This window comes from Phocoena sinus, chromosome 12 (assembly GCF_008692025.1).
Source record: "Phocoena sinus isolate mPhoSin1 chromosome 12, mPhoSin1.pri, whole genome shotgun sequence".
In the NCBI taxonomy this organism is placed as follows: Eukaryota; Metazoa; Chordata; class Mammalia; order Artiodactyla; family Phocoenidae; genus Phocoena; species Phocoena sinus.
In genome coordinates, this window is record NC_045774.1 from 24403225 (window position 1) to 24418844 (window position 15620).

General features: G+C 39.0%; 1 protein-coding gene across 1 annotated transcript; it reads left to right on the forward strand.

Moving 5' to 3' along the window:
• Positions 1–533: 533 nt before the first annotated feature.
• On the forward strand, positions 534–1104 carry LOC116763756 (FUN14 domain-containing protein 2-like). Its single transcript, XM_032651864.1, is given in 2 exon segments — positions 534–581; positions 583–1104. Coding segments are annotated over 2 exon segments (570 nt in total).
• The last annotated feature ends 14516 nt before the right edge of the window (positions 1105–15620 follow it).

Here is a 15620-nt window from a genome sequence, read left to right on the forward strand (position 1 = left end):
AGGAGGTTTTATTTAAGGCAGCCAATGTGCACCCAATGTATGATGATTAGACTAGACTATCCTGGAGTCTTTCTCAACTTTGAAATTAAATTAATACAGGGTGCTATTAAAGGAGAGTGAACGGGCTTTCCTTTAATTTCCTACACCTGACCATTCTTGGTCTCACATCCCCAGTATTGTGCTCCGTAGCAGGATAAAAGGATTACTTACCTTTTAAAAGTGGCAGGAGGGCTTCCCTGGTGGCGCAGCGGTTGAGAGTCCGCCTGCCTGTGCAGGGGACACGAGTTTGTGCCCCGGTCCGGGAAGATCCCACATGCCGCGGAGCGGCTGGGCCCGTGAGCCATGGCCACTGAGCCTGTGCGTCCGGAGCCTGTGCTCCGCACGGGAGAGGCCACAACAGTGAGAGGCCCGCGTACCAAAAAAAATAAAATAAAATAAAAGTGTCAGGAGATACTCAGGAGGATCTCCAAAAACCAGACTGAAGACTACACAAACCGAGACCGCGCCCCACGCTCCCGCCGCCGCCCGTGGGAATGGAACCATCTACCCCAAGTGCCGGAAGCCAGCTCGCGCCGACCGCGAGCGCGCCACTCTGCGTCCTACCGCGCGGAGGCCCGACGGGTGTCATCGCGAGACCAGCTCGCTGAAATGGCCGCAGCCAGTCAAGGAAACTTGGAGGTGAATTTTGAGTCACTGGACCTTGCAGAAGTTGCTAAAAAGCAGCCGGGGTGGTGCAAGCTGTTTGGGCAGGAATCTGGTCCTTCAGCTGAAAAGTATAGCGTGGCAACCCAGTTGTTAATTGGAGGGGTCACTGGATGGTGCACGGGTTTCTTATTCCGGAAGGTTGGAAGGTTGGCTGCCACAGCTCTGGGAGGTGGATTTTTCCTGCTTCAGCTTGCAAACCATACTGGCTACATCAAAGTGGACGGGCAGCGGGTAGAGAAGGATATGAAAAAAGCCAAGGAACAGCTGAAGATCCGCAAGAGCAACCAGATACCTACGGAGGTCAAAAGCAAACTAGAGGAGGTGGTGTCGTTTGTGAAGAAGAATGTTCTAGTGACTGGTGGATTTTTCAGAGGCTTTCTGCTTGGTATGGCCTCCTAAAGAGGATGACTTCACTTCCTTATTCCTGGTTCTTCCAGCCAGCAGCCTCTTCACTCCATCATAGCATAGCAAGTCTCTCCTCTTGGTCCTCTTCTCCCATGCCTTCCTCCCTGCTGTGGTGTATCTGAACGGCTTCTGTAGGCATCTGTTGGTACAAGTGGATAAACGCCCCACCATGACCTTGACGGCAACGGAGGAGACAGTAGACATTAACTCTTCTCCCACCACACTCCCCCCTTGACTAATCTCTAGGTCAGCAAGAATATTCCTATCTCTTCTATGTAAGATACCAGAACAGGGTACAAGATGGCTCACCATGGAGCATGAGTGGATCCTCAAAGGTTGTCCCAAACCTGATTAGGAAAAGAAATAACAACCATGTAAGATACCTTACTATGTTCTGCATGGAAAGGAACTGAATACATTTGCCTTTAAGCGTAAAAGATTTTGGTATCTTGGTGTCTACTTTCTTTTGTAGTAGATTTTAAGTTACAGAATGAGAACTACTTCTACTGGCTCTAATTATCCTGACAAAATGGTAGCATGTGCACTACACTTGAAATATCTGAATACAGAATGAACTCGTTCTAAAGATACATATGCTGAGCTGAAGGTATTGTGTTTGGTGGGAAGGTCTTTAGGGAAACAAACCAATAGATACATTTAGGATGGTCAGACTTACTGAATCATTTAGAGTCATTCAGGTATTATCTAGGGATGTTTTCCACCATACAGGGATAATACATCTCATGATTGTTTCCAAAGGATTTATTTATGGTAAAGTAAGTGACTTTAGGTGGAAGAGGAAGAAGCTATTGGATTTGTATTTAATAGAAAAGGTTTTTAAGCTTTGAATGTGAAAATATTCTTTACCTCTTGTCAAAACATCAAGGGCTAGCCATAGCTCCTCTGTGCCAATTCTACTATTTCTTTATCCAGTTAGTTATGAAATATATAACATTTGAAGCAGAGTTTTTGAATGGTGGCATTCCAAGCATTAAGAATTGAGAACAGTAGCAACAGCACATGTGAAATAAATTATTTTCATCAAAGGTAATCTGCTGTCTCAGGATGACCCCAACTCTTTGAATTTTTCTTTAAAGTAAAAGTTTATAGATATACACATGCTTAGAAACTTAACACATTTTTCTGTAATGGCCTTCTATTGTACCATCTAGAATATCCACTGCAGGAAGGCAAGGCTTGTATCTTCACCATTATATCCATGGAGCCAAGCACTTTATAGGTGCTCGGTATCTGTTGAATATATGAATAATGAGCTCATAGAAAAGTATCTGGAAAAGGGACTGATCCCACAGGATTTGTGAGACTTTATGAGTTCTAAAAATTCAGAAAACTTGGAATTACTTCTTAAACTTGCAGGTGATCCCTTGCAAAATGTATTGCTTTTAAGGCTTCCTTTTAAAATGTTTGTCCTTTTAACTGACCTTGTGAATGATGCATTGAATTTGGAAATTGTAGCTACTAGTGATGTGTGGAATTTTTTAGAATTCATCCATTTGCATTTTTCTCCTTATTATGTTATGGTAGTATTTAAAGGCAACATTAAGTTGTTTTGCTTGTAATTTGTATGAATTATATACAAATCATAATGGTAAAAAAAAAAAAAAGACTGCGCCCATTTCTCAGGAACAAGCAGACCCACATTAGCCAAAATGTGAAAACCAGAAGGACTAAAAGGATTGAAATACCAGAGAATTTATTAATATAATACCTGACGTCAGTAAGCTGAAGGACGATGTGTAGGAAACTTAACAATCCTTGGTGAGTCATTATTCTTTAGTAAATGGGGATAAAAATATCTAATTTCAAAGATAACTCTGCAAGAGTGAATAAGCTACATCACTCCACATTTCTATCCTGAATTTAGAAGCCATATGGAGGTTTGTTATTTAAATAAAAACAGTATTTAAAAATAACATGTCAGGGCTTCCCTGGTGGTGCAGTGGTTGAGAGTCCGCCTGCTGATGCAGGGGACACGGGTTCGTGCCCTGGTCCGGGAAGATCCCACATGCCGCGGAGCAGCTGGGCCCGTGAGCCGTGGCCACTGAGCCTGTGTGTCCAGAGCCTGTGCTCCGCAACGGGAGCGGCCACTACAGTGAGAGGCCCGCGTACCGCAAAAAATAAATAAAATTAAAAAAAAATAAAAATAACATTGCAGATATTACTAGATCTTTATTAAAGTATCATCAGTACAAAGTACAGATGTGCTATGAAGTGAATTGTTTCCACAAGTATCTATTTCCTCTATTTTTTTAAAATCTCTAGTCAAATATTACCTTCCTCCTCAGATTCCTCAGAATCTTCCAATTATAATAACAAGGATCTCCTAGAGTTTTCAACGTAGGGTCCAAGGTGGGTCTACTCTATGCTGCGTTCTAAGGATAGCAGAAATATATTATAGCAAGTTCTCATGGCTTTTTGCCCATTTATTGGAGTATAGAGTAAAGAAAGAAAATACTCTTTTCACACTGGTGCCCTTTGAAATGAGGACCTTTGCTCCATAGAGCTTTCCTTAGTATGTGAAAAGTTAAAATAAAGAAAATAAAGTGTTTTCATACTTTCTACATTGAAATAACAATAGAAATAAAAATAATTCTGTCCTGTTGGGGCATTTTCGAGTTTCCAGCCTTTGGTTCAGTTTAAAACATAATGTTGGTGCCAAGAGATTTCATGCTCCAGTGGAAGGGAGAGAATCAGAGCCCATCACTGGTTCTGGGTAATCTGGATAATCTTGGATGAGGTTTAAAGTATTCAATTGGATCTGGATTGGAATATAGGATTATGCAGCCAATATTTTGTTTAAAACCCATGTCTTTACAATTAATTGTATAAATTCCCTTGTTATATTTCAGAAAAAAGTCCAGATCATGTAGCATAAGTGCTAGCTAGCTACAAACTGAAGTTCTCATCACGACATTGTGTTGCCTGCACTTCCCTCAGAAAATAAAGATGTTAAAGCTGCAATGATACTTGTAAATTACCCAGAGAAAACAGATACAAACTGTGCCTTGTCCTCAAGTAGCTAAAAAATTCAAAACAAAGACTCACTTTCACCTCAAGTAGTAGGGCTAATTAGAGCCTAAAATAGGTTTGGCTTCAATTCTCTAGATAATCTACTGTGTGTTTATTTAGTCTGAAATTAGAAGCTTAAAAATAAATCAACTTTCAAGTAAAAGCTAAATGACTTTGAAAACCAACTTCCAGAAGTGTTAGACTTTAAAATGACCTCTTTGAGTGGCCTATGTGTAAATATAGTTAATAAACATTGGTCTTATTTACTTTAGATTTGCACCTCAAAACTTAAAAATATTAATAAATTCAAAAGAAGCTTCCTAACCTGCCTATCACAAATTCACATTCTTGACAAATTACACACACACACACACACACACGCACATACTGTATGCCCCCATCTTTCTGCTTACCTTAGTCTCTGGGAAGCACTCACAACAATCTTCACTGCGTAGGACTGTCAATCTCAATTTTGTCTGCACTTTACAATCACCCGGGGAGCTAAAGCTCTGGCTATACTGAGCACCAATTAAATCAAGGTCTCTATAGTTGGGACCCAGGCATCACGTTTGTAAAACTCCCCAGGTGAATCCAATATACAGCCAACATTGAGAACCACTCTTGGAGGAATTAGTTTTTCTACAGAATGCCTGAAAACCACCAAAAGCACCCAATTTTTTTCTCATCATTCTCACTCTCAGTTTTTCCCCTTTGGTTGGTTTATCCTCTCATATGCTTAACTGAATTCCATCACTCTGAGTGTAAAAAAGTCAGGAAAGAAAATAGTCCTACATCATTTCAATTTTTTAATTCACTTATTCAATCAATAAATATTTTCTATATATCTTCTACATAAGTCCAGGCTTTACAAGAACTTATTAAAGCAGCAGGCTTTCCCCGAGGGACCTCACAGCATAATAGGGAAGATGGTCAGGAGCAAAGTACATTCCAGTGTTGGTTGATGAGCACTGAAGCTGAGGTACAGCGGGGACATAAAGAACTGTTTTCCTTGTAGGCATCAGGGACCGCATTACAAAAAGACTGCATTTGAGTTGGTCAGGAAGGTGGAGCAGGTGGCCTAAGTAAACAGAGGGGGTAGTGGAGTAGCATTCCAGGCAGAGAGAAAATCTGCATAAAGGCATAGAAGCATGAACAAGTCCAGTGAGTCAGGAGCCTTAACTAGTTTGGTGTGGCTGGAGGGCAGTGGTGTGTGTGTGTGTGTGTGTGTGTGTGTGTGTGTGTGAGTAGGGATGGAAATTGTGGTATCTAAGGTTGGAGGAGAAGGCAGGAGAAAGTGCCCCATGCATCAAAGATGAATTGAGCCTGGAATTAGCCCTTGACGTTACTATGTAAATTTATTATATGTTTTAAAAATTCCATTGACCTTTAGGAAACGGGATTACTGTTGAATATCTATCATCTTGATGAATATCTTGGAATACATTTTATTATTAAACCACGTGTTTGTGTATATGTGTGTATGAAATTAGAGCACTAGTGTGGAAAACAAAGACAGAGCATACTTGACAATAAGAAATCAAGTAATTATTCTGATTTTAAATTTGCAATTGAATTAGAAGGTAGAAAGTGAGAAAGAAAATCAAGTCCTTTTAGACTTTGGATATTGGGTGACCTGACTGTGATTATTGTCTTCAATCACAAATCACACACGGAGAAGACACAGCAGCACATTTGTAACATCTTCCTTAACATAAAGGATAATGTGTGTATGGGTGGCTAAACTAGTAAAAGTTCTCTGTACTTCGATTTAGACTACCCTTATCATTTCCTCTTGTGTAAATCCCATTCCACTCCAACGCCTGGTCCTCCAGCACCTTCCTGAATCCCTACCCCTTCACATGTCCCATATACAACCTCTCCCTGGACTCTACAAGCATCCATTCATCTGTATCTCTCTCTGCCTCTTATAAATGACAAATCCATGTGTTTGATTCTTCCTTTAGAACAGGATCTGTACCTACTTTTTAAAAATAGACATTTATTAAGTGCCTAGTACCATTCACATACATCATCTCATTTAACCCTTCCAGCAGCCAGTACTGTAACTTAGAAGCTATTTTCCAAACACTCAGGTGAGGAAATCAAAGTTCAAAAAGTTAAATGGCTTTCCCCAGATTATACAAGGAACAAGTATATGAAGCATCTGAGTCAAATTTGGAAACAGGCTCTCTTATTCCATCTACTATGCACCCATTATTCTTACTGAAAGAAAGAGTCCAGCATCATGTTTTGTAGAGAATAGGTACACAATACACGTGTTTAATAAATAGCTTCTATGTTGCTTTCCTTATATGAGTATATGTCTAAATGTGCATAAGCACACCCATACTCGTATCCTATGTAGATGCAGACAGGTGCACAGACAATTCCCAATTACAAACTCGATATGTCCCAAATACTGGATAGTTAAGTGAGTTGTGAGAGATGCAAAACACTTTTTCTACAGAAACAATTTCATACAAAGAAGGTAAGGCATCACATGGACCCGCTCCATGCCTTCTGAACACACAAAGTATCAGAACGCAAGTAGCCACCATATACACAATGTCTCATTTGAAAATATATTCTTAGTTTTGTTTTCTCCTGAGCCAGGAACTGGGACTTCTCATCATCCGATCTCGCCAGCTTGGGGGGATGTGAGGATGAGAACCGTTCCAGATGTGTAGATGCTCCAGATGTATTACAGACCATAAATGCATGCTGAAAAAAAACCCATAAATACATGCCACAAAATGCATATGACACACAGACATCTGTCATGTAAGCTCCAAGAGGACAGAGATTCTTGTTTTGTTCACTGATGGATCCCAAACCCTTAGAACAGTACCTAGCACATAATAGGCACTTAATAAATATTTTTAAATTAAAAAAATGAATACTTTATAGACCTTGTTAGCAGCTTCCTCCCTTTTCATACCACCAAAAATTAGCTGTGGTAATTTCCAAATGAAGTCTTAAAACAATGAAAGGTCATTCTTCTGGTTCACACTAGAATTAGAGCCCAAAAGTGTTCAGATCAACTCATGACCACACATAATCTTGGAATTCACAGTGAATGGACAAGAGACAAAAAGCTAAACAAGATCCATTAATGTGGCTGTGAGAATGGAAAACTGGACCCAGAAGACAAATTTTTAAATGAGATTATTTGGTCTAGTTGAGAGCTGACCACATGTGTTGAAACTATAAGTTGTCTTTGCACAGAGGTGGCTGACCGTCTGAGTTTTGTCTCTAGTGGAGAGAGGACACAAAGTTCTAGAGAGAAACTGCCAGATGAGAACACAAAAGATTAAGTTGGATAGAAAGATATGTCTTGGTATAGAAAACATGGTCTTATAGAGATTTAAGTTACCAAGATAAATTCCAGAATTTTAAGAACAGCAGAAATGCTCCTTTTTGAATTGTTCAGTTACTACATAAGGTAGAGGCGGGGGCTGGAGGAGGCGATCTCTTAGGCCATTCACTAACCCATGAAACTAGGAATGAGGCCAAATTTTAATGAAACCTCATACAGCTTTGTTCTTGTTTCCCTGTGAAAACTGTATATTCGTGGTATCTTATCAATATAGAGATCTGAAATTATTTCTCCAGGGAACAAATAACATTTCACTAAGTTCCTGGGGCAACAGGAAGTGAATACACATAAAAACAATTACCAGATTGAAAAGCCATTCCCCTAACCTCTTGTAAATCTTAAGTACTACTTATAATGAGAATGTTCTTATAATTCTCTAAAATGATGTATTATTTACCTACTGGGAAAAAAATTAACTGGATATGAAAATAGACTTCCAATTAAAGAACTCTCACTTATTCTTTTGGTATCTCATCATTTGTTACTCTATAGTTGTAAAGATAATAGTATAAAATACAACAATGTCATCAAGATAGACTCCTAGCATGCTTCTGTACCCAGAGCTGTCTGTAGTGGGGTTTGCGACTTTGGGAAAATCACAGTGAAAAAAATTCCCCTTCTCCCATGCTTTCGGATTAAAATAAATTCAAGAAAACTGGCATAATAAAAAGAGCACTGGATTTGGAATCAGAAGTCTAGGGTGCAAGTTGAGGTTCCATAACACAAAAGCAGTATGATTTGGGGTAAGTTACAACCTCTCTAAACTTTACTTTCTTTATCTGCAAAATAAAGGTAATAGTAACTATAATAAAACTATAATAAAAAAGTTATTGCAGTCACTTTCAAACAGATGTGTGAATGCACATAGCAGAGGGGGTACTCAATGTTGTTTGAGTGTTGCTACAAATTAGTCATTTTCTTACTTCACTATAAAAACTACAACCTCCTGCAATAACAAAAGCAGAGAAAAGCGATAGCAACCTGCAGTGATTTTGTGGAAGTTCATTTGTGATGGGGTTGCAGAAGGTGTCAGTCTAGCAGCCAAAATATATGCACAAGTTCATGGATCCCAAGATCCATGTCTATACCCAGTGCCTTCCTGAGCCACCACCTGTCCATCTGATCCAAGGCAGTCTGAGGTCCAGGAAGCACCAACTGGTTGATTCCATCCCTAGAAACAGCTCTGAACAACCAAGGTGGGGGACAACCAAGGGGGATGCCACTCTTCAGCCTTCTCGTATAACTCGTCAATCTTCAAGTACGTGACCCAAGCCCCATTCCTAGTACTATGAGATTCTGGTGTTTTCTTTAGAATTTCTAAGGCATAAGATGAGGGATGCATTCATGTTTTCCATCGCAGCTCGCTCAGAATTTCTGCTCCCAACTCACCTCCCTGTACTCTGCTCCCCGTCTCCCTTCTTGAAGCTGTGCTTTCCCCTCTAGTCTGATTCTCACTAGAATGGACATGGTCTCTTCTCTCTTACTGCCCTTTAAGAACCTCTAACACTAAAGTATTTTGCATAACAGACTTGACCAAAAGTTTGGGGATAGTAAGAATAATGACAACCCAGAGCTTAAAACATCTGCATATTGCATACTGAATTTCAGATGTGACTTTTCCTCAAAATTTGTCTCTCCTCAATCCACAGAAATTTCTCACTGACTAAAAAGGCTGGGTCCTAGTCTATGGACGGTTTACTTCTTAGACCTTTTTCTCCTTTCATCTTTTCCGGAGCCAAGAGCATAGAAGCTCTAAATTCCTGCCATTTTAGAGCAGTTGATATTCCGTTTCATGCTTTCCCATCTAGACTGACACAAGGGCCTTTGGCCTACTTTTCATAGTCAGTGGAGCCATTAAGGTATTTTCTTAGGAAAAAAAAAAATCTCCCTGAGGGGAATTCTCCTGGAACAAACAACTTAAACAAAAGCAAGGCTTAAAAAAAATGTTTCTTCTTACTTCATACGATTTAGGGTAATAATGTCCTATTATCAGATTTAGGTAGAAGGGACACACTTATCAGGCATGTCTCACAAGGGGAAACATCACTGGCAGGAAGGAGGAGTAGCAAGGTCAGAGGTAAATGTTTTCTTTAGCTTTTGTTTTTCACAGAAGAGATGTTCTCCAAGGTTTTCCATCACCTCAATAAACTACAAAACTTCAGATTATAAAGAGCTCATAACCTAAACCCAATCTAGGCAGAAAAGAGTGCTATAGATCCCAGAAAATGGAAGGAGCCACCAAGTGTCCCCTAGATAGTAATGTCCATCTAGACCCAGAATCCAATGGCTCAAAACTCCACATGTCTAGAAGCCAATGTGGAGAACAAGAAGGAAGTGATCAATAAGGAAAGGTGTGGGGAACTCATTTTATTTCCTACCCTATCAGGAGTCCTGATACAGGAAAAGGAAAGGTTCCACTCCAGTGTAGGAGTTGCCAGGAAACTTGCCTTCATGGAATATTCCTAAATCTTGACAGATATTTGCAGAGAAAATCTGATCAGTCTCTCAACCCTAAAAATCTGGCCCCTTGTTTTTACATCCACCATCAACTTCCTAGTCCAAGTTTTTATGACCTTTCTCCTGGAGTTCTGCACTCATCTTCTATCTAATCTACCTGCATCCAAAATGGACTCCCTCCCATCTGTTTTCCCAACTGTAGCCTATGTGATCGTTCCAAACCTTAACTATGATCATTTCAGCCCGCACCCCTACCCCCATGCTACAAACAATTGCTTTAAAACTTCAGAGACTTAGCATACCTATCAGGATAAAGACAAATCACTATAACATGGGGTACAAGTCCATGGATGGTCTAGCTTCACCTACCTCTCAAGCCTTGTGCCACCACGCTCCCCTCTGGTCTTTTCAGGCTACAGAGGCCCTTCTTCAGTTCCTCTGATTCATGGCACTTCAGCCAGCGACAGGTTTCCCTGCTGAGCACACTCTTCCCTCCCTCTTTCCCTCATTAAATCCTACTCTTCCTTCAGATATCAGTTCAAGTAGCACTTTCTCAGGGAAGCCTTCTCTATTCTCCTTGAAGGATCAAATGCTGCTAACATCACAGTTGCAATTCTTCATTCATTTGGGTGTTTATTGATAAATATCTGACCCTCCCACAAGACCGTAAAACTTCATGAAGAAGAGATTATGTCTAAATTTTTTTTACCAATGGATTCCTTTGTTGAATGAATGAATGAATGAACAACAGCTCATTAATCAAGAGACATTTTTTCTATACCTGAGAAATTAAGAAACTTGTCAATTTGATCACTTTTCAAATAGCCATGTTTTAAAGCTCTATTATGAATGAGGAGTATTGTTAGAACAAAGATTTGCTATGATTAGGTTTATTACTATTATTACCATCATAACTGGCTTATTGTCAATATCATTGCCTTCATAACTCAGCATTTTATAACTATTACTACATTCATTAATTAGTTTTTTATACTTCCATTATTTATAAAATGGGTTATTTTTGTAAAAGCTAAATCCCATCGAAAAGAGAATGTATTAAGGACTCCAGAAGTACCAGACTGTGGCTAGAGGGTCATTTTAGAACTAAGGGTTGCCTATGGATCTACTTATTACTAGTTCCAGGAGGTACATGCCATTTGGAAAATTAAGGCCTTGAGAAAGATCAAAGAAACATTTATAGCCACTTAAGGAGTAACCTTTTCTAATGATAAACTCATCACATTAGACTTAGATGGGACCTTAGAGGTCATTTAGCTACATTCATTATTTCATACATGATAAAGCCAAGCCTGGACTTCCATAAGGTCATATAGCCAAGGCAAGCCCTGCATCTATTTTTATTCAGCTCCTTTAAAACTACTGTATATTAAATCAGCTCCAAACCTATAAAAACCAAGGGTCCTAACAATTCATATCCGATTGTCACAGAGCCAGCTGGGATGTGAATAGCTTTCCAGGTTGCCAGACTAGAATTTCATATAAATGGACACTCATCTTTGTTATTTAACTCCAGTCTAAATTTAGAAACTAGTTCTGCTGTGTAGTTCTGTGCATGAAGAAAAAGATACCTCAAGATCATCTATATGTCATTTTCTGAAAAAAGCCTTTCATCTTTATTAAGAATGGTCTGCCAGTATGAGAAGGGTAAGTTCTAGTGTGACCCCCAAGGTCAGCTGCACAGCCCCCCCGCCAAGGTCAGTTCTTGTATCTGCTGCTTTTGTCCATATCCAGATGTAGAACTCAATACCTATTTGATTTCACCCAGAAGAATGCATTTGATCTAATGTTAATTAGCAACGCAGGGACTGAGTCTCTGGCAGTCCAGTGGTTAAGACTCCTCACTTCCACTGCAGTGGCACGGGCTCCATCCCTGGTCAGGGAACTAAAATCCCACATGCCCCTGCAGCAGAAAAAAAAAAAAAGAGCAATGCGGCCTTTATTGGAGATACTAGGGGAGGAAGAAGGTGGCATTAATCCTCACTTATCTCAGCAAACAGTTTAAAAACCTGATCAGAAATTTCTACTCCCTATAAGTACCTCCTCAGTCAAGTTGCACTAGGGGGTTTTGATTCTTTCTTTTCCCATTTGCAGTGCACAGCCTCGTTTCTCTTCTCCTCCCCTCAAATTTTCTCTCTTTCCTCCAGGAAGGTCTTACAACTTTCCCACTCATCCATTCCCTCCCTATTCTTTTCAGAGCAATGTGTCTGTGTCCTAGCTATGATCTTTAAACCTCCATGCCCAACTCATCAACGAATTCCATAAAACAAAGGGACTTCTGGTTAACAAGGCCCACTTTCTTAGAAGATCGTTTATGTCTTTTGTTACTTGTGTGTGTGTGTGAGTGTGTGTGTGTGTGTGTGTGTGTGTGTGTGTGTATACACATATATTCTTTTTCTAAATATAACTAACTCTTCCCTGGAGGAACTGAATTCTGGCAATTGAAATTTTCCCCATCCTATTGTAGAAGTAAAAAAACTCTCCTATAGTGATTTGAGCTAATTCTTTTCAAGGCATGCTGCTGTCATAAAGGAGTTTTCTATGGTACTTTTGATTTTAATGAAAATTTTTCAAATTTAAGAATTCCTTACAGGGGAATAAAGAATAACAACATCAAAATCCCTCTAATTTTTTCCCCAAGCTTCCAAATTCCTAGGCATTAGTACCTCTTGGAAAACATTTTATCAGGACTCATAATTGAAATACGAAAAAGCAACTGCTTCTCAGAAACCTCAGTCTTAGGAAATGATCATAAGAATTGAAAGTATAGGCACATATTATCTGGAATATAGAAGTAGATTCACTTCTCATTTTTTTAAACATGCTTTTCCCCTTAATAAATGATAATGAAATGACTAGCCAATGATCTAATACCCCTCTTTGTCAACAGCACAGATACCAGCTGCCTTTGTCACATAACTAGGTGGCCAAACTGTCACTAGTGATACCACCAACAGGCCATCCAGAAAGTTCCCAATGAAACTCCAAGGGAAAAAATATCTTACAAGCAAATGGTATGTGGGCAAACTTTGCAGTCCAAGAATCTGCTCTCATAAATGCTATTTGGACTAGAATAAGGAATAAAATACTAGATAATAGCTACAAAATGTTAGAGAAATCGTTGTTGTTTTAAGTTTTCCTCTGCAGAATTTTTAAATTAGGAAAATTTTTGTTAAAAACAAAAATACCTTGGGGAACTCCTTTCACAAGATGTAAACATTGGCATCAGTATTACTATTTTCAAAAGTAGAACAGAGGCCTTAAGAAGCTGGCAAAACTGAGAAAAAAATGAGTTAGGTAAATAAAATTTGCAAGTCCTATTTTATGTCACTTTTTTTCAAAATGTTCTCAAATATTAATTATAAGTGGAAGTGAATAAGTTAATAATCTATGATGGTAAGAATAAAACATTCATACATTAACTTCTTGTAGAACAGAATTTTATATTGGAATATTGGCATATGTGGCCAATTTTTTTTTAATTTTAAGATTTTTGAGATTTCAAAATATAAGCTCTTGTGTGTGCTTCTGCAGATAATATTTTTATTATGCTATTCAAGACATAAATGAATCTGTTTTTCTCACTTTTCTTTATCAAAAAACATTTGTTTCAGTAGTCTCTTCCAGTGTATTAAGACTTCACAGTACCAGAATATCTGAATGGGCCAAATTCATTAATCAAGCAGAATAGCTCATTTGAAATGAGTCCTAAAGGCTTCAATGTTCTATCCTCTGTAGCAACAGAGTCATTCCTATTTAATTAGGTAAGCCAATGTTTTTGCAAAACGATTTATAATGCAATTTAATTTGGGGGTTTGGTAATCATCTAGGAATTCATTCATTATGACCTCCACACTGAGTTTACGTTGTAAAGCAGCATAAAACTAATCACTTAGAGCTATAAAATGTGAGACCTTTTTTTTTTAACCCATAAGCCTTTTACATTATATGTGCCTTTCATGTGTTTACGTTGACTCTTTTTGTTTCATTGCCTTTCAAAACTATGGATGGGGTAAATAGGTGAATTACAACAGCAATGGCCAGGAGTGACTGACAAGCCCTGGAGTGGTTATGTGGGGGAAGATGGCGAAGATGCTGGAAAACCTGGACCACAGGTGTCAGTGTGTCCCAGCATCGCTAACTGTAATCTACCTGCTGACCGGTGCTGGGATTTTCCTCAGGAGATATGACCATCATGTGACTTGAACCAAACTATTTAAAGTATGTGTTGTTTTAAACCAGGGGAGGGAGCGGGAAACCAGTCCACCAAAAACATCTAATGCACTGGATTCATCTTGAGACAGATGTTTACGTAAACTCCCAGATCGAGACACTAACTCCTAGTGAATTAACCTATGAAACCACCTTGCGCCTTGTATTGTTTAGTCATTATTTTTACCTGATGAAATCAGAATATGGGTCCAGAGGCCACACAGGTTCATAGCCTGAGAAAATTCAAGTGTCCTCTTGTTTTCAAATGCTTCTCTGATACTATTAGTGTCAGAAATTTGTGGAAAAAGCATTGTTTTTAAGTGGCAACTGACATGAACATTAAAAATCTCCTCAGGTCTCTGAACCAGTTAAGAGTCGGAACGAAAATCCATGAAGGTGGACTTTGAATTTAAATGCAAGACTTTGAATTTAAATGCAAAACTTGATAATGCTATGAGCCAGTTAATAAATACCACAAGTAGAGATTATAGTATACCACATACCATCCTGGATGAATGGACATGTCTTACTTCTTTGTTTCTTTATATCAAATTTAGTGGTATTTGAAAACAAACTTTTTCAGAAATAAAGGACTTAACTGAGAGGAATAAAGGCTGAGAGCCTGAAGTGTCCTACTTTACCCAATACTAGTGATTAATGAGAAGTTTGTTCAAAGAAGAGAGTCTTACACTGCCTCTGTTAACACGATGACATACACCCCAGATGATCAGTTTATGACCTGAAGCTCTGGGTGTCACTCTTAATGTTTTGCAAGTCACCTTTAAAAAAACTGCCTGTTTTGCATACCAATAACAGATATTCCCCTAGTGTACTTGGAAGGAAACTAAATGCCATCAAGGAAAGATGCTTTAAATTTTTTGTTTTACTTCCAACCACTGTCTGTTTGGTTAGGCTTTAGCAAACATAATCTAGGATGCTGAACTTGCCCAATGGTACCACAGCATTGTATGTTCCCAAGCATCTTATCAGGTTCATCAGCATTAATTACTCATATCTACAGTCATACACATAGAGCTGCAAACTTTGTATTTCTTTTTTTTATTAACATCTTTATTGGAGTATAATTGCTTTACAACGGTGTGTTAGTTTCTGCTTTATAACAAAGTGAATCAGTCATACATATACATATGTTCCCATATCTCTTCCCTCTTGCGTCTCCCTCCCTCCCACCCTCCCTATCCCACCCCTCTAGGCGGTCGCAAAACAATGAGCTGATCTCCCTGTGCTATGCGGCTGCTTCCCACTAGCTATCTATTTTACGTTTGGTAGTGTATATATCAAACTTTGTATTTCTACCTGTACACACTGGAATGTGTGTGTTTGTGTTTACAGAAATGGCTCCTACACCCAAATTCGCCTTATGAATCAGCCTTGTCTACTTAGAATAGAGTCAAGA